An 18,516-nucleotide genomic window follows, 5' to 3' on the forward strand; every position below is an offset into this window, starting at 1 on the left:
CTTCTTGGCTCTATTACTTCTGGGCACTTGAAAGAGGAAAGAAAACAAGACAGTAGCATTTTGGGAGAACTCATGTTCAGAATGGCTTCTTTAATACTGTACTACTTCTTTTTGTAAGAATGAATCTTATTAATCTTAAACTTATCCTAATTGAAACTTCAGTACAAAAATTGAAAAGGAGAAACGAGAACATGCCAAACAGCACGGGATGATACGAACGGAGATAACGGGAGCTGAGATAGCAGAGGAGATGGAGAAGGAAAGGAGGCTTTTTCAGCTGCAGATGTGTGAAGTAAGAAACAAGTTTCAGCCTTCGTTTATGATCCCGTAACTTAGATGTGCTCTGTGGGTTTGACCTGAAGGTGGTGACAAAATCTTTTCTGTCAGGTAATGGGGACGAGAGGAAGAAACAATTTCCCTGCCACACAGTAGAACGTTATTAAGATATTTGTTTTAACAACTCTATTAAAACCTGGATTCCTCTTATTTTACTCATTTTATTTGTTTTGGGGTTATTAAGCTAAGGTTCTTGAGCTGAAAATAAACCATGGTAGTATTTATTTTTCAGGTGTAGTGCTTCAGGAAGACAGTTTTGGTTATCTTTTTCCAACCTACTTTCTGAAGCCTTTTACAAAATTCCTAATCAGCTGATAAATGATGATGATGAGGATGCATTATATCTATAAGAACTGATTTTTAGTAATTAAAATTAGTAATTGTCTGCATTACATGCATTACATGCAGTTTCTTTAAAGTCCGTAGTACTTTTATTTTTGAAAGATTGCTATATTTAAACAGCATTAAGAAAAGATGTTTTATTTTGTCTGCATTTTTCTGTTTATTTTAGGTTAACTTGATTTTTTTCTTCTTTTTTAATGAGTGACCAAAAGCTGACTTGTCTCTATTTTGCTTTACGACGATGGGCTGATGATTTGAGTATGCCCAGTTAAATACAGAGATAGTTAGTTCATTGAACAAATGACTGTTGTTGTTGTTGTTGTTGGAAAATAATTGAAGAATGTAGTGCATGTTTATTAACATATTTGTTATTTTCTGTGCAGTATCTTATTAAGGTTAATGAAATCAAGACAAAAAAAGGTGTGGACCTTCTGCAGAATCTTATTAAGTATTATCATGCACAATGCAAGTAAGTGTAACATTTTAAACTTGATGACAGTATTTAATTTGCAAGATTTTTTTTTTTTGATGTATTAAGGTATTTTCATCATCAGGAAGTGTAGCTCTGTTAAATGTCTTCAGCGTACTTTCAGTCGAGAGTACGAATACAACTGGGAGAGGGAGGGAGATGGAGAAAAGAGGCCAAAGAATTTTCCCTCGGAAGGTAACTTTAGTTCCTGAAGTCTAGAATATAATTTCAGGGATAGCTTGTTTATTCTTTGTAATAGTCTTTTATGTAAATCTTCAAACTGCGTGAAAGGAAGTGATTCCTTTGGAGCTCCATGAGGTAAAACTGTCAAGCTGTGACCTTTTTTATCAGTAGAAAAAAGACAAACAGGCAGGAACCTTCATTTAATATAAGCTAAATAAAAGAAAAATATTTTTGCTCTAGGGAAACATATTGACTAATAGTACCCAAAATAAACTAGGCAATATTCTGTCTAATTTGGTATCTGTGAAAGCCATAATACTGACTCTTCATTATTGAAAGGTGCCCTACTTTAAAGCCACTGGGAAGGGCAATGTCTTTTATTAAGCTATTAAGCTAATGAATTCAGCAGTATGACTAATTTGAATATGAAGTAGCATTTGTAGCATTTTGTGAGGTTAGCGTTGGTTTTTTTTTTTTTTTTTTTTTTTTTTTTTTTGTAATATTGAATGCCTGATATGGATTAGTTCTGTTCTTCATGTCCTAGCATGGGAGCTACTGATCATATAACACATTTGGGTCCTCATATCTTTATATAGTAAGAGCCATTCAGCAAGGCAGATTGTTTCAGGCCTCAGAAGTATCTTGGTATTAGAGCACTGTGGAAGTTGTGTTGTTTTGTGGTTAGATTGATAATAAAACTATTCAAATTGGCACTGGGATTGATTATTTCTAGATTGATTGGGAGGAGCTGGATAAAATGCACTGGCTTGCCAGAAGAGGAGCGGGGGGGGGGGGGGGGGGGGGGGAAACAAACAAACTTGTGTAATAAACTGTTCAGGATTGCTCCTGATAAATCACATGTATTTTTCATTACAGTTTCTTCCAAGATGGCTTGAAAACAGCTGATAAACTTAAACAATACATTGAAAAGTTGGCTGCTGATCTGTATAATGTAAGTTACTTGTAAGTAGTTCAATGTCTGAATGTGGAAATGTGTTTTGTTTTCTTATGAGTTCAGATTAGATGAGGGAAAAATGCACATTTTATCCTTGTATTTTAGAAATAAGAAGTGTGTTCTTTAAAGTTTTAAATACACCTAGAGTGAAGGAAAATCATCCTGGCTTATCTTAAACTTTATATTTGATAGCTATAGTTATCATGAGAGAAAAACAGCTTTTTATTTTATTATTATTAATTTAATGTTTCATTGAAATAAACCTAATTTAAAATGGGAATATTCAGTTCAGATCACATTACCCTTTTTAGCTACCTTAGCTTCCTTTTTTTTTTTTTCTTTTTCTCTCTAACAAACTGCTTGGAGTTAGTGCCATCTTTTTGAGTAAATTAATTTTCCAGTGCTGTTCGTGGAAGGCAAGTAACAATGAAAAACCAGAGCTGGTTTGTCACGCAAGTGCTTTTTAATTCTATAATCAGAGTGCAGTAATCCTATTTGCTATTACAGTTTGTGGATAAACTGAACTATGTTTTCATTCCTCCATTTAAAAGTAATCTCTCAAGCCTATTGGAGTTGCTTAATTATTTGTTCAAACAGTTGCATGAGATGTAATGAACCATTAAAGCATAAAAGAACAGGGCATGTGGAGTGGTATATTCATTTTTGCTTGCTTTTGAACTAATACTGGTGCAGAGAGATAATATCTTAAAATGAGCATATCCATGGAAAAAAAACAAAACCAAAAACCCCTCAAGAATCACAATATAACTGAAGATGGAAGGGACCTCTTGTGGATCAGCTAGTTCAATCACTCAGAGCAGGGCGAGCTATCAGGTTATTCAGGACATATGGTATATTGGAGTGCATAAAATTTGGAATAAACACTGTGCCTGTAATGGCAATGTCTTTCTACAGATAAAACAGACACAAGATGAAGAAAAAAAACAGCTTACTGCTCTCCGCGATTTGATAAAATCATCTCTGCAGCTTGACCAGAAAGAGGTAAATAATTTAGACTTGTTATTCTCACATAGAATATGAATTGATGCAGATTTTGAACTGAGAAATATGCTTAGTTCATGCAGGCATAGTTATTCTTCAGGAGAGTTGTCATATATAGTGACATTCAACATATATAGTGAATATAGCATATATAGTAAACACAGCATTCAACAAAACTAGTATGTAGAATATCAAACTACATATCAGCGAATAAAAGTTTTAGGTTATTTTTAAATTTCTCTTTATCATATAAAGAAAAATAATGATCTCTTTCATGAAAGAGGACAGTGATGAATCATGATAGTATTTCCGTGCAATTTTATAATTGAAAAAATACATAAAAATGCAAGAACAGTTGTTATAGGTCAGATGAATGCTTCTTCATTTCCAATACTTTAGAAAAAATACAAAGTGATGGGATGCATAAATCTTGCTAATATTCTGGCATCCTCCAGCCAGGCTGTGTTCGGTCTTCCTGAGCCAGGTGGTGCTCAGAAGGTCAGAATGAGAACTGGGGACTCGCTTTTACCTGTGTTTTCCATGTTGTTCATCTGCTGCCCCACATGGGTTCTGTGATGATGTATCTCTTCCCATTCCCTTTCTCTTAATGTTCTATATTAATGTATGTGATGGATAACTTATATCTTAAGCAGATGAAAGTGCCAGAGTGGTTAAAGGGGGGGTGGGGTGGAGGGTGTATGCAAAACAAGTTGTCCTGTGGTATCACTGTGGTGTCAGATGTGAAGGGGGAACTCGCATAGTGTCTGCTGCAGATGCAGATGTGAAACTCTTAGAACTGGGGGTGAGGACACAAAACAGTTTTTATTTTATTTATATATATGTAACTTTATCCAAGTCATTGTACCCGATAGGCAGAAATACTCATATGCTGAAGCACTACAGAGCCCCTTTGAATAGATGCCAATTTATTCTAAGACCTGCCAGCTCCTCCTAGCTCTGTTTTCCCTTATATCAGTTTCTACTTTATTTATCTATATTCTTTGGTTTACTTGTCCTTCATTTGTCACATTGCTATGTTCCTTCTTGATCTCTTCCATAGAACATCCCATATGCAGATTACACTTGTAATCTACCTACTGTCTAAAATTGTTTCTGAACGGGAATGTTTGCCATTGTCAAGCAAAAGTTAAACAAAGAGCATTGGCGTCCAAGAACTACTACGAAATAACTTTTAAATTCTAATTTTACTAGTTTTCTCTGGTGGATTTTTAAGGTTTCTGAAGTACTGCTGTCAAAAACTACTTTGGCAGAGAATGAATCAGTTGTTTGAAGTAGTGGAATTGAAACCCTGTCTGTATGTAACTGAGGTTCCAATGACCCCTTGTGTAAGTGAAAGAAATCAAAACCAGTGATTCCTGACCAAACTGATGCAAGTTTTACCAGCTTTATACTTGCTGGCACCCCTGTTAGATAAATGATGCTTCCTGCCATGTCAGAATGACTTTTCATCGCAAAGATGACTGAAGAGATTGTGTATGACTCTTAAATTCATTAAAGCATATGGGATCTCCTCGTATTAAAAAATGTGAATGAAAAACTGCTCTTCAGCACCCATGCATTCATTCAGTAAAAAGTATACAAAAAAACCCCCTTCCCCTTTTGAGGAATGTTGTCCTACCACTGACATACTAATCCAGCTCAACTTCATTCTCTACATTTCTAAGGTCTCTTAATGCAACTTTTCTTTTACCTTTGCTTATGGTGGCTGTGTGTAGCATTATAACCACTTCTACTCATTTTGATAACATACCTGTCCCTGTATCAGTGAAAAAACATTCCAGAAGTCTTTGCAGTTGCCCCTTTCTCGGAAAAAACTTGTCTTGATAATCTTGGAATCTCAAGTTGTGCAGAGTGCTGGAGCTTTGCTCTGGGCACTGTGGTTTGTGAGGGCTCTGCTACACATGGTGTCTCATCCTGTTCATACCAAACACTCCTGGGATCAATTTACTGCAGTCTCTGTAATTTTTGTGTAAGAATTACCAGCCTTCAAAAAATCACTGCACTTGATAGCTTTGGAGATGTCTTTTTCATGGAGTAGTAATATAATTTTAATAGTAGTAATATAATTTTATTTTGTATGTAAAATGCTGTTTATCAAGCTTAAGGAAGAGTAAGCTGAGAACCTCTTAGTTGATAATTCTTGCTGAAATTCCACTGCAGCCATGCTGCTTCCAACCTCAACTGCCCATTTAACAAAAGTACCTTTCTCTAGATTTACCCAACAGATTTGCTGCAGGATGAAAAATGTCTGCAAGAACCCAAACTAAAATAGGAAAGCATAATCTTCAATATGTATTACTCGAGGAAATTATAAGAAAATGCACTTTGAAAGAAAAAAGTTACGTCACCTTGTGGCATTCTTGGTTATTTTTATTAAGCCCATTTCATAAATGTAAAGTTACTGAAAAAAATTCATTGAAGTGTAAGGTTGCACAGAACTTGGTTATGCAGTTTTGTTTTTGTGAATAAAAATCTCAGTGTGCCTAAATAAAAAAATAATAATAATAAAAAATGGTGCCTTCTTTCTAATAATGCCTTTGGAAGTGGGACAGCCAGTTTTTCTGTTAAATATGAAGACTAAGTGTTTTTTTAATAAAATAATAATTCTCTTTTAAATGCTTTTTCTCTTCTTTGCTTTTGCCTTTCGTGATCGAAGTCTAGGAGAGTAAGTCAATGTTTTAATGAACTTCTGGGATTTTCTCTGCTGTGCTTATAACATGTTAATCAATTGACTTCACTTAATTTTTTATTTAATGAAAGAATTATTTCTGCTGACTTGATTGACTAAAACTTACGAACTGCATATATCTTTTTAATTGGATTTCAAGTAAATATGTTTATTAGCATTGGTGGTTTTGAGTTTGTGTGCATTTCTAAATGTATCCTATATTCACTTTCTTTTTGCAGTTTGAGATTAGTCTCTTTTCTTTAGTTATCAGATTATGCAATATTAAATATTTATTTAAAAGTCATTATTTTGAGATATGTATCTGTATCCATAGCTTACTCGGCTCACTTAGGTCATGAACACTGATTAAGTCTTGGTTCAAAGTCAGATAATATAAGAGCAAGCTCTCAAATATAACATGTACATTAGGAATTCTCTTTTTTTTTTTTTCTTTTAGTATTAGCTTGTGAACAGCATTAACTTGTGGGCATAAGATAAAGTAAAATAGTAAAATTGGCTTAAAGGTTAGGAAAACTATGCAAAACTATGCAAAAGTATTGATGGCATTTTCCCTTTTGCAGGATTCACAGAGCAGGCAAGGAGGTTATAGCATGCATCAGCTTCAGGGGAATAAGGAATACGGCAGCGAGAAGAAAGGTTATCTCCTAAAGAAGAGCGACGGGTAGGTGCTTGGAGTGGGTGATACAAAATGAACCGTTGCTGTTTCTACATACTGATTTTATGCACTTTGTGTGTGCTTAAAGCCCATTCTCCTAATGCATGTCTTGAGTATCCATAATTTCAGAATGTGAATCTGGCCCCACATATGAGGTCAGTTAATTTTAATAACTATAGTAAATATTGAGAATAGACAAGAAGAGCTTGTTTAAAGATGACTTGTCATAAATCTCTCAGTTGCTTCTGCTTCGTAAAATTTTGCCTGGATCTGTTGTTTTCTCAAGCATAATCTACTCAATATGTTAGTGGGGTTAAAAATATATTTTGAAATGCAGATCTTGTTACTGGTTTTGTTTTTGTTGTTCTTATGTAGTCTAAGGAAAGTTTGGCAAAGAAGAAAATGCACTGTTAAAAATGGAATTCTTACCATATCACATGCAACGGTAAGCTGTTTTTGTATCTTTAATTAAATTGATAAATTAACATTTTCCTTTCCAAGTGATGGGACTGGTGTTCATCTGTTACTGAGGAAAAAAAAAAAAAAACCCTGTGGACTTACGAGTTTTTCTTAAACCTTCTGTTTGCCCCTGGCCCTTTGTTGTTATAGTTCTTGACAGCTGATTAAACACTTAATGTATTGACTAGTAATTTGCTAGGAAAATGGAAATCAGTCAACTGTTCTTACTTATAAGCATTGTCACTGTACATCTCAAGCACTTAATTTGGGGCTTTATATATTTGGGGCTTTATATATTTATGAATTTGTAAAGAGGGATGAATGTGTAGATATTTGTCCTGCCAAACTTTTGATAAGGCAGGAAATAAAGTTCTAGATTTTGTGAGCCCCCCCCCCCCCCCCTTCATATTTGGTTTATAGTTTTTTATGCCAACAGTTTTCAAAACTCAGTTCAGAAAGAGTTACTGGTAACTGGCAACTTGTGCTCTGGTAGCAGCCGCCAGCCGTGTTGACTTTCATCTGCTACCTATGCAGCTCTTCATTAAACCTGTATAACCATAATACTTTTAAGACTTGTTTAGTTGTCATGACTTAACCTAATTATGGCAGATAATTTTGGTGGTTGTGTTTGCTCAAAACTGATCTCCAGAGCTCAGCTCCTCAGTGTGTGGTGCTGCACGTTCGTAGGATTTGTGCCCTTCCAAAACAAACTCATTTAAATCTCACCCATAGCAAGCATAACGCATGCCAATCAATTGAAAAAGTAGTTGAAAAGGAGTGCTATATCCTCAGTTATTGTGGCTGCTTTACTGCTTCCCCCCCCCCGCTTTTTTTTTCCCTGCTGCTCTATTTCTAATTGCCTCAAACTTTGCTTTCCTCTGCCTGTCTCTTTGACCATGTGTATTTTCTGCAAGAAGTTGATAATGTTCTACACGTCATAACACAGTAAATTACAGACTTACATGCAGCTGGGTTAGGTATAAACATTCAGGAAAGTTTTCAAAATGACAGACCTCAATGGTGTTAATGTTTCTCAGGGAGAAAAAAAAAACTGGTACTATATATTTTAAGTGCTTTCTATGCAGAGCCGTATATTAGAAATTAAAAAGGTGACAAAACAATAACATAAATTGCTCATATGGGGCGTTTTTTAAAATCGGCGTTAGTAGTATTCTTTCCCTTTGGAATTTTTAGGTTTCTATTTTTGATTATTTAAAATAGGAGGAAAATCAGAATATGAGCATGCTGTAATTAAAAATAATCATAATAAAGTAAGAGTTTACCATTGCTTTTCAAATACAATAAAATTAAGTACTAGTATATTATAAATTCATGTTTATTCTTTTAATCCCTATGAAGTAGCCAGGAAGAGTTGCTGCGAAGTTTCTAATTTTGTTTGAAATCTGTCCATTTGGGTAAATTGCCATACTACATGTGTGTGCACTCCTATTTTAAATTAGCATCACACGTGCACACACCTCAAAGGAAAAACAATCCTATAGCAAGATATTTTTAAAGTAAAATAAATGGTGTTTTTTTTTTTTTTTTAGTCTAACAGGCAACCAGCTAAACTGAATTTACTGACCTGCCAAGTGAAGCCAAATGCTGAAGATAAGAAGTCTTTTGATCTAATATCACGTATGTAGCAACTTCAGGTTCTTCCAGGTTCAGTGAGATGTTTGGTGATGGGCACAACACGCGTAAGCAACGTAGGCCGGGAAGGGGAAGAGACCTGTGATCTCCTCTTCATTTGTGCCACTATCTGCTGTGCTTATTGAGCCTTCTTCTGATGGCACAAGGAGGGTAGTCAAGAAGGTCCCAATTTCTCTTTTTTTTCATTAAAATAATTTGTCCTTCTTAATATTTAATAGCTTATTGCAAACAATTGTTTTGTAAATAAGTTAATGTTGCAGCTTGGTTAATTGCTTCTAATGTCTTTATTTGCCAATATATTAGTAACAAAAAGTTTGATTTTTATAGTTTATGTGCCAGGCATAAGGATGTATTTATTTATTTCAGATAACAGAACATACCACTTCCAGGCAGAAGATGAACAAGAATACGTAGCGTAAGAATGTTTATTTTATTTTTATTTATTTTTGTCATTAAAGGGGTTCAGGATTGTAAATATCACTGGAAATAGTTTTCTCAGCTAATGGCAAAATACTGCCTATTTGTCTCTTCTGTTGTGGTGAATGTGTAGATGTGAATGGTCTTGTGTTACCAAGGCACAAGGCTGCAGGGCTCTTTGAAAATGCTTTAATACAAACAAGCAAATAAAACCCCCACAATCCCTTTTTCCCTCCACCTTCCCCTCCAAAAAAAAATCAGCCAACCAAAAAAAGTGTTGGTTTAGGTGTATGTTGCAATTACCTTATTCAAGTGCATTTGCTTGGCATGAAATAGTAGGCCAGCTTGTTAGGGTTCACATGAAGCGTTTTGAAAATCTTCTTAAATCCTGCATTTCAATTCTTGCAGTTTCTTCCTGGTCATGCTGCCTTTATCTCCATATTAAAAATAGTAAATGGAAAAAAAAGATGTACATACTACATAAAAAATATTAAAAGGCAATGGAGCTTTTCCGATATAGGTTCAGAAATGGGCAACAATCCTTATCTCAGAGTTTTAATGGACTCCAGAATGCAACAACTTTCTTCCTTAACGCATGTTTCCCACCAGATTGTTTCGTTAAAACCAATCTTTCCTCCTGCTAAGTCAGAACTGCTTCTAGTCTGGGGCTCCTCTCCCGAATATTGCAATTGCTGCCAGCGTTGCAGTCTTACTTACAGCTGACAAGTGTGGGAATCGAGTTGCTGGTGCGAAGTGAGAACTGAGCCTCCCGGCCTGCCTGGGAGCTGCTGTGCCCCTTTCTTAGCGGAGGGCTCTGGTGCCGCGTGTGTGTGTTTAAGGTTTGGGAAATACCTGCGGGGCCTTCCGATGGTTTGGCTGGACAGGATTTTTACCTAGTTGAGGTTTATGAACTGAAATGCCTGTAAATGTTGCATTTTTTTCCATAAACATAATTGTTCTGTTTTTCTTACTCAGCTACTGAGTAGTTCCTTAACAGCCTTATTAGATAAGGTGCCATGCGAACATTATCCTTTGATTTACGGAATTTTTGGTAATTCTGTTCTATAATTCCTCAATTCATTGTCATCCTCTGGTTCCATTTTTCACATACGTATATGTGCCTTTTCCTACTCTTTCTCCACCCAAAAGCTTCGTGTGTTGCCTTTCATTCACCTCTGTCTTCTTGCTGTCTCTGTCCTGTCCTTTTTTGTCTGGTGCGCCATTAAGAAATAAATGCATAAATACATTTTCAAATCACTTTTCTAGCCTCCCATCTATGTAGAATACAAAGCAAGATAACATTCTGTTACTCTATTCTTAAATTTCCTTCCTTCGTTTCATAGTGATTGTTTTGAACTGATTCCATGAATATTTTACCAAAAATCTTAAAAACAATACTACTAATAGACAGATTTTTAAACATAGCTCACATTTGGTTATAGATACATTACTACTTTTTCAAACATTCCCTTAATCCGGTCCATTTCTTGACTCTTTTCCAGTGAGTGCTCTATTGATCCTGAATTACTGATTGGCTGTCAGTTTAAAATCCTCAATAGCTTTTATTAATTTCATATTAATGTTTATTTTATTTTTACATACATATTTTATTAATATATGTATATATATATCTAAAAGGAGATACCTTTGAATCCCTAAAATATAAGATATCTTTAACACATATAGTAGTAAATACTTTTTACTTTTGATGCTGTTGCTAGGGCCAAGTATACTGTGGGTTTTCAGTATTCCCAATTTTGAAGTTGAAGAATCCAATTCTTTAAGAAAATATGGATTAAATAAAGCTAAATTAAGCAGTACAAGATGGAGCAACCCATTTAATTGTATTAGATAGAAGTGATAGTGTATTAGATAGATAGTTATGTGAGATCTGAGTCATTCTTAAATTATTTGAAAGAACCACTACAAACTGAAAAGATGCCTTTATTTTTTTATTATTATTATTATTATTGCCTTGTAGGTTGATTTCGGTGTCATTTTGGAATATAGAAAATATTGATATTAATCATTTTTAGGATAATAAGAAAAAAAGAGCAGCAGCAATAAGGCAGCGTTTTTTCCCTGTTGACATTGAGTTAATGAGCCATACTTACTGATTTGACTGTTTGAGATTTTTTTAAATATACAGTGTGCCAGGAAGGCCTACGGGGACTTTAGCTCAAGCAGGCTAAGCCATTAAGGCTGTCTCCCCTCTTGCGTTTGTGTTCAGTTGCCCATGAGGATGTCTAGGAAGAGCAGACCCGGTGGTGCCCTTTGCTTTGACTCTTCCACAGAGAACAGCAGTAAAATAGTCTGAGATGGGGATAGTGAGGGAAACTAAACCCAAATATGTGCTATGGTTTAGTAACTCTTAAAGTGGATATCTTTATAAACTAAAAGTTGGCTTAGTTAGGTTGTGCTTATTTTATTTATATCTAATCCTTTCTTCATTGTTTCAACGTGCTTGAGTTTTATTCAACTTCTGACTTCTTTTAAACAAACCAATCAAACTTTAACCATGAAGAAAATTGCCAATAGGTGTCCGAATAAATGTCTGTCTGTAGCAGTTATTTAATTCTGTATTTTTAACAGCTATAATATAACATTAGTAGCTAAAGATGCAGCCTCTTCTTTTTTAATATCCTTGGTTTTCATCAGCAAAATTGCAGAAGAATGCCATCTAGTGCATGTTCAAATATTTATCTTATTATAAATGCTGTGAATACTCCTGTGTGTTTATGTACACTGATACACGTCTGTATAAAACACATGGTTTTCAGCATGTAAAACTTTTTAAAAAAACTTAAGTTTACTTTTGCTATTTTTTTTTTGGTTTGCCAACAATCTTTTAAATAAAATCCTCAGATTATTGTCAGTCCATAAAGATTAAAATCTGCATGTATGTGAAGTATAAAATATAAAGTGCACAAACTTGAAATATATAAAGTGCCCATATTCACTCTGTGAACCTGCATTGCAGGCTTATTTAGGAAACTTGGCCACTGTAATCCTTTAAAGTTCAAATTTCCTTCATTATTTTGTTGAGGGACTGTGAATTAAGTGTGAAGTTATATTCCTAACACATCCAACTGCCTATAGCCATTCTGTGCCTTGAAGAGGAATGTTGAGTGAAGATGACTGTAATATTGTAAGCAGGAAATGGATGGAGGATGCAGCCAGTTTTAAAGTAGTTTTTCCGCCTAAAATGTAGTTCCTGTAAACTTAATCACATTTAAAAGCACTCGAGGTGAGAGAGCTTTTTTTATTTTGTTCTTTTCATAAATGAGAGGCTTGGGTTACTTTTTCAATATTCATGTCCCCTGTATGATTGTTTTCTCCTTTCTGTTTTCCTATTTCATGCAACAGCTAGTGAGGGATTTATTTTTAATACATTTTAAAAGTCGTGTGCAATCAAAAAACTGCCAGGGTGACTGGGTGGGTGAATTATCACTGCAAACAGCATTGAAGGATCTTGGTTCGTTGCAGCTGGCAGTCAGTATTGTTCCTGCCATGGTCTCTTTTCAACTCCTCATCCTGTTAGCTGGCCTGGCCCTTCTCTTTAATTTGGCCCTAGTGCTCTGGCTCCAGTGAGTGCATGGAAAAGGTCTGTGTATTGAGCAGGTGCCTGCTGGGGGCACGTGCCGGAGGGAGCAGCCGTTGGAGCTTCCACCTCTAGTAGCAGGACAGACTGTAGGAAGGTCTCAGGTACCTGCTCGTTAGGCAGCTAAATTTACTGGAGCTGTCGGACCCTTTTTCTTCCCAAACTCTACAGTAGAACTTGAGAACTCGTTTTAAGTATTTCATCAAAACAATATTAAAATTATGTATTTGCTTTTTGGCTTTTCTCAATCTCACTTCTTTCCTTTTGAGTCCCACTGTGTCTCACCGACAATACAGCTCTTCCCTCTATTTCACTCATATTTTGTTCCTGGCAAGCTTCCTACAGTTTCTAGATTCGCTTGTACTTACAAATGCAAATTTTCACTGATATCTTTATTCTGTACTAGGTGGATATCAGTGTTGACCAACAGCAAAGAAGAAGCATTAAATATGGCATTCCGTGGAGAGCAGAGCACAGGGGAAAACAGCTTGGAGGATCTGACCAAAGCCATTATAGACGACATACAGAGACTGCCCGGCAACGAAGTCTGCTGTGACTGTGGCTCACCAGGTATCTCAATTTGTTAGTCCTCTGCCCATTGTGAGCAAAATAATCTCTTTGAAGTGTTTGCAGAGTGCAAACTAATTTTCTAAGTGATATGTTGATCAGTCTTCAACCAATTTAAAAGAGCAACTACTGACTTTCATACGTTAGTTTCGTTTAATTCACTGAAATACTTTTGTGTGTTGTCTGTGCCTACTTGAAGCAGTTCAAGCCCTTCTGGAGTTTGAACTGTTCTTATTGCACTCTAGATGCTTGTTGCACTTGCGTGGAAGTTGCTTGGCATCACTGATCCTGTGCATACTACTAAGTAGGAGCAGGTAATGCTTAGACAACGACTGTGGCAAAAACTGACCAGGCCAGGATATCACTCCCATTAGAATGGGAGTATCAAAAACTTCATGGTTGGAATAAGTGGTCTCTTGCAAAGGAAGTGGAGACCCAGAGCTGGAGTCCTATCACATTATATCTTCAGAAATACAGTTACAAGCCAGCTGTATGCCACTTAAAGCTTCAGAACAGTTAAATTCTTCTAAAACTACTGAATTTGTATGGTAGCTGAAGAGTTTGTTTAGATTTTAGAGCTGTAATATCAAGAAGCCGATAATGTGAACTGAGGTGATGGTGTGTTTCCTCAGAAGAGATTTACTGACATAAAACTGATGCAGATTGAGGGGGAGAAAAAGGTAAAATAGAGTTGAATATTGCAAAAGCATTATGCCAAATCCTTGAATTGGTTCATTCAGTTACCTCATGTAAATCTACAGCTACTTTCAAATACAGTTCTAATTCATGCTTTAATTTATAGTGAGGTTTTAAGTTCCCAACCTCCACATTAACAAGGTTCTTGCTGTGCTCTCAGGGGAGAGAAGTGATAGTAGTTTCAGGTTCCCCACCTCAGCCTGCTGCTTTAATCTCTTGACTTAATACTTTACCAGTCACTAACTAAGATCCAGGAAGACAATTTGAAGACGTGTTTATATATATAATCTATCTAGAGTTCTTCAAAACATTAGGAATGCTACATAATAAGCTACAATATAAGATCTATTCCAATTTTGCATGCAGATCTCCATGATGGTGCAAGTTTTTATTGTCATGCTGGTCCCAAATTTCCTTAGGCTTCCTTTAATTTGTTAGCTATATTACACACAGGAAATATTATATTTAATTCTTTATGAATAAAGACTATTGAAAGTTTAAGTTGTAAAGATAAAAAGTTCAGCATTTGCCAAGAGTGGAATTTAGTTCACCTGTTCCTTTTGAAAATAGGAAGCAAAAACCTGCCTTGTTTCTACAAGAAGCAATTTTTGAAACAATTCACATTGAAAGGTGCAGGATGGACATGGAAATTTAAATGCAGTGCTTTTGTGACTGTCCCCAGTCTGAGAGACTTAATTCCACTGGCATCAATGTTTGCTTAAATTCACACCAGAGTTTGGATCAAAGATTAGATGTTCATATTTCACTTCCATTTTTTTAAATCTTAAATGAGGAATACAGCAATTTCTTACAGATATTGAAAACTTCTGGTTGAACTTTCTTTAAATACTTTTGCTTTCAACTCTACAGATCCAACGTGGCTATCAACTAATTTGGGCATTTTAACGTGCATAGAGTGTTCTGGAATACACAGAGAAATGGGTGTCCATATTTCTCGAATCCAGTCTTTGGAATTAGACAAACTAGGAACGTCTGAACTCTTGGTAAGCTGCTTTTTCTTTTTTTTTTTTTTCTTTTTTTGTTTGTTTGTTTTGGGTTTTTTCTTCTTTACTCCCAGCCTATATATATGTAAGAAACATTCAGATTTAGAACTTACTGTAAATTATTTTCAAGATGCTGATTTTTCAGAACACATTGTTCATATTTTTATAAATACTGTATTAAGATTTTTTTTTAGTACTATGTATTATCGATGCTTCTATCCATTTACCACTTTTCATGTTAATTCCCTGAGTTTTTACAAATTGAATATTCACGGATTGGAGCAGCCGAATGTTACTTCTCATTAGCCAATCTTGACTTCCAATCAGGAGAGGAGAAAATCTTATGTGATGAAAGATGGTAATAAAATAGTATAATTTTGATGGGAAAAAAAGATGAGTCTTCTAATCTGACAAAAGAAAAAAAAGGAGTCAAGCAAGTGTGTGTCTTATATTTATCAAAAAAACTTAGAGAAGTTTATTTTCTCAATTTTGCTTGACTGATGAAAAGTGATTTATTAATGAAGTTTTGCACAGGAAAATATAAGGAAGATAGAAGGTAATTTATGTATAGATTGTGTATAGGTATGTACCGATCCCTAGCACTTTTACCTTTTTGGAAATCTTCAGTTGCTCTTAAACAACTTTAGGAGGCTTATTATTCATTTAGGAGCTAACTATTGAGTTAAATCTCATTCTGCTAAGTAAGGATTTCTAATATGTCTGAACTTCTTTTCCAAAAGTAATTCCTAGAGCTGTTTGTGCTGCTAGTTCATCACTGTGTTTTTATATCTGAGACGGACTATTTTGAAATACAACTCAACAATAAAACTTATTTTTTAACATGTGCTAGAATAATGGGGCTTACATTTTTAAAAGTTTTTAACTGCTTTACATTTAAATATAACTATTGTGCTTTTATTTTGCAATTCCTTGTATCAGGTAGTTTAGTAGTAGTGAAGAAATGTGCATAACCTTATGTCCATTCAAAATTTTTTTTTTTCTTTTTCTTTCCAGCTGGCCAAGAATGTAGGAAATAATAGTTTTAATGATATTATGGAAGGGAATTTACCTAGTCCTTCACCTAAACCCAGTCCATCAAGTGATATGTAAGTTTTAACCTTGTAATTTTTTTAATACTGATTTTTCTGCCAAATGCGTATGTGGTTGTTAAAAGTCTTAAGTTATAGTCAAGTGTAGGCAAGTTAGAGGAGAACTAAGGTGGCAGGAAATTGTGTGGGTGTTTTTGTTTGTTTTTGTTTCTTTCTTCAGACTTTTGAGCTTCTTAGACATTAGCCTTTTGCCTCATCATCTCGCTTTAGCTCCCTTGGATTCTCCATGTAGGATGTTAGTTTTCACATACCGTAAGTTTGGCTTTCCAGAAATTGTTTTAAAGAGTCTTGAACATTTTCCATTTTGATAGTACAGCCTCGCACAATAAAAAGTGTTGGAGCGAATAACGCCAGCTCTCCTACTGCCTTGAGAGGGTGCTGTTCTCTGGTGTAGAAGGTGCACAGACCACATAATGGATGTGTTTTTGTTGGCAAACGGTTCAATTTGTACCTGCCTCAGTGTTTCTTGGGTGACTTTCATATATAATGACAACACAAGGTACAATTAAACACATATCTGATTTTGAGCAGGAAGAAACATGTGTTATGGTAATAATAAGTAAGTGTCTTTATCAGGTAGTCATGAACTTCATTTTGAATTTACATTTTAGGTAAGATGATTTAAATTTAAATCATGAGCCCATTTCACAGGACTGCTAAAGCAAATTCTGTTTTCACACCCACAGGACTGCGCGGAAGGAGTTTATCACTGCTAAATACGTAGATCACAAGTTCTCTAGGAAGACCTGTGCGTCTGCAGCAGCTAAACTGAATGAATTACTTGAGGCTGTCAAATCCAGGGATTTACTTGCACTAATTCAAGTCTATGCAGAGGGAGTAGAGCTAATGGAGCCGCTGATAGAGCCTGGACAGGTAAGCGGATCGGGTGAACAATGATGTGTTTTACTTGTTTTCTCTAACATGATATCCTTTTGGGTAGAGAACACACCACAGATTAGTCTGACAGTGTGAAAATGCAACAGTAGGACCATAGGCATTAGGTGCAGCTATAGCGGCTCTGCAGCACGTTTCCTTTGAGGAAAGGAAGCCTAAAGAGAGAGGGCTTGACTTGATATCCTAGGGTCAGGTGGTGCCAAAGGCCATATCACATCTGCTTTAATAGCAGTTGCCAAAGGAAAACAAAACTGAAATGGCATGAGGTGGCACACACTATACAAATCTCTGCTGATTCTATATGAAGAAATGGTAAATCTACTTCCTGTACAGTTTGTGATAAACTATTTAAAGAAATAAGTTTTTTTCCCACACTCACAAAAAGATTTTTTCCCTGTAAAAGTCATTGCGGTTCTTGCTGAAGCCTTTTGCTCTGAAAATCATTTGAGCTTGTTTGAGATAACTACCTCAAATCCATGTGGAAATGTTGCTCAAGAGTAAATGTGATGCTGTGTCAGCATCATTGTCAGCAGAGTTTTCTCCTGTTAATGTTGAACCCAACTGTGAAACTTTGTTTTAAACTGCTGAATTCAAAAAATATCCTTTTTTTTTTTTGACAAGTTCTGTGGAAGTGGTTGAGTTAGCAGAGGACAAAGCATGACATATAAAATGGAGGATGTGAGTTCAGCATGATATAAGCATTTGAAGTAGCATAACGTGCACATTGGGAAGGCACATTACACATTCTCTTAACTGCAGCTTAAACCTTCTATTTTTGTCACACCCATAACACATACCATGGCATTTACTCCTTAAAACTTTTCAGCTGTTGCCCAGTGCTATCTAGAAAATTATGACCTCCCGTTGAACTGCGAGTTAGGATGCTTATAGCAGTTTCTTTCCATGTAAGTTCTCTGACATTGATTAAAAGTCAAACTTTTGGAAAAGCTTTGTAATCTTAAATGTATGTCCTCTAGTGCCATTTGTGATTAGTGGGAATAAAAATAAAATCTGGTTTTAAGTTGATTTCTCTCTTACAGTTTCTAAACAGAATTAACACAGCTTTCATAGTTCTATATAAATGTCTGCATCTGCTACCCGTGCAGCAGATAATACATGGTTGAGTTTAAAAGAGGTAATGCATATAGTATTATGATTTGAGTATTTGTTCATGATGTGCACACTAATGTTTTTGTAGGGCATACTTGTTCCTTAATAACACGCTGGTGAGCACTGAATACTGCAAGCTCTGTCTGTGTTCCTGGCTTGACACGACCTCTTCCAGTACCTGGAGTGGTAGAACGTCTCCACAGGGTGCTGCCCTTCGTCTAGAACAAGGGAAACCTGGTTTTGAGAGGGTCATGACAGCCAAAAGAGGGAGGGGTTTTATTACCCTTATAGCACATTGTGTCTTTAGAGATCAGAAAGGCAATAGTTGTTTTCATTAGAATTTCCTAATAACAG

The 18,516-nt window shown here is 35.6% G+C and overlaps 1 protein-coding gene across 3 annotated transcripts in view; it reads left to right on the forward strand.

Moving 5' to 3' along the window:
- Positions 1 to 18,516, forward strand: part of ASAP1 (ArfGAP with SH3 domain, ankyrin repeat and PH domain 1) — a 153,215-nt gene that overhangs the window by 104,811 nt on the left and 29,888 nt on the right. For all 3 annotated transcript variants that reach the window (XM_088534972.1, XM_088534962.1, XM_088534982.1), the window contains exons 8-19: positions 163 to 292; positions 1,062 to 1,147; positions 2,207 to 2,282; positions 3,201 to 3,287; positions 6,558 to 6,658; positions 7,028 to 7,097; positions 8,662 to 8,749; positions 9,131 to 9,179; positions 13,189 to 13,352; positions 14,916 to 15,049; positions 16,064 to 16,155; positions 16,845 to 17,031. In XM_088534972.1, coding sequence (XP_088391098.1) covers positions 163 to 292; positions 1,062 to 1,147; positions 2,207 to 2,282; positions 3,201 to 3,287; positions 6,558 to 6,658; positions 7,028 to 7,097; positions 8,662 to 8,749; positions 9,131 to 9,179; positions 13,189 to 13,352; positions 14,916 to 15,049; positions 16,064 to 16,155; positions 16,845 to 17,031 — 1,264 coding nt within the window. The remainder of the gene's footprint in view (positions 1 to 162; positions 293 to 1,061; positions 1,148 to 2,206; positions 2,283 to 3,200; positions 3,288 to 6,557; positions 6,659 to 7,027; positions 7,098 to 8,661; positions 8,750 to 9,130; positions 9,180 to 13,188; positions 13,353 to 14,915; positions 15,050 to 16,063; positions 16,156 to 16,844; positions 17,032 to 18,516) is intronic.

The sequence above is a fragment of the Tinamus guttatus genome, unplaced genomic scaffold (genome assembly GCF_059628265.1).
Source record: "Tinamus guttatus ecotype Peru unplaced genomic scaffold, ASM5962826v1 Tinamus_guttatus_pri_ptg000038l, whole genome shotgun sequence".
Lineage (NCBI taxonomy): Eukaryota > Metazoa > Chordata > Aves > Tinamiformes > Tinamidae > Tinamus > Tinamus guttatus.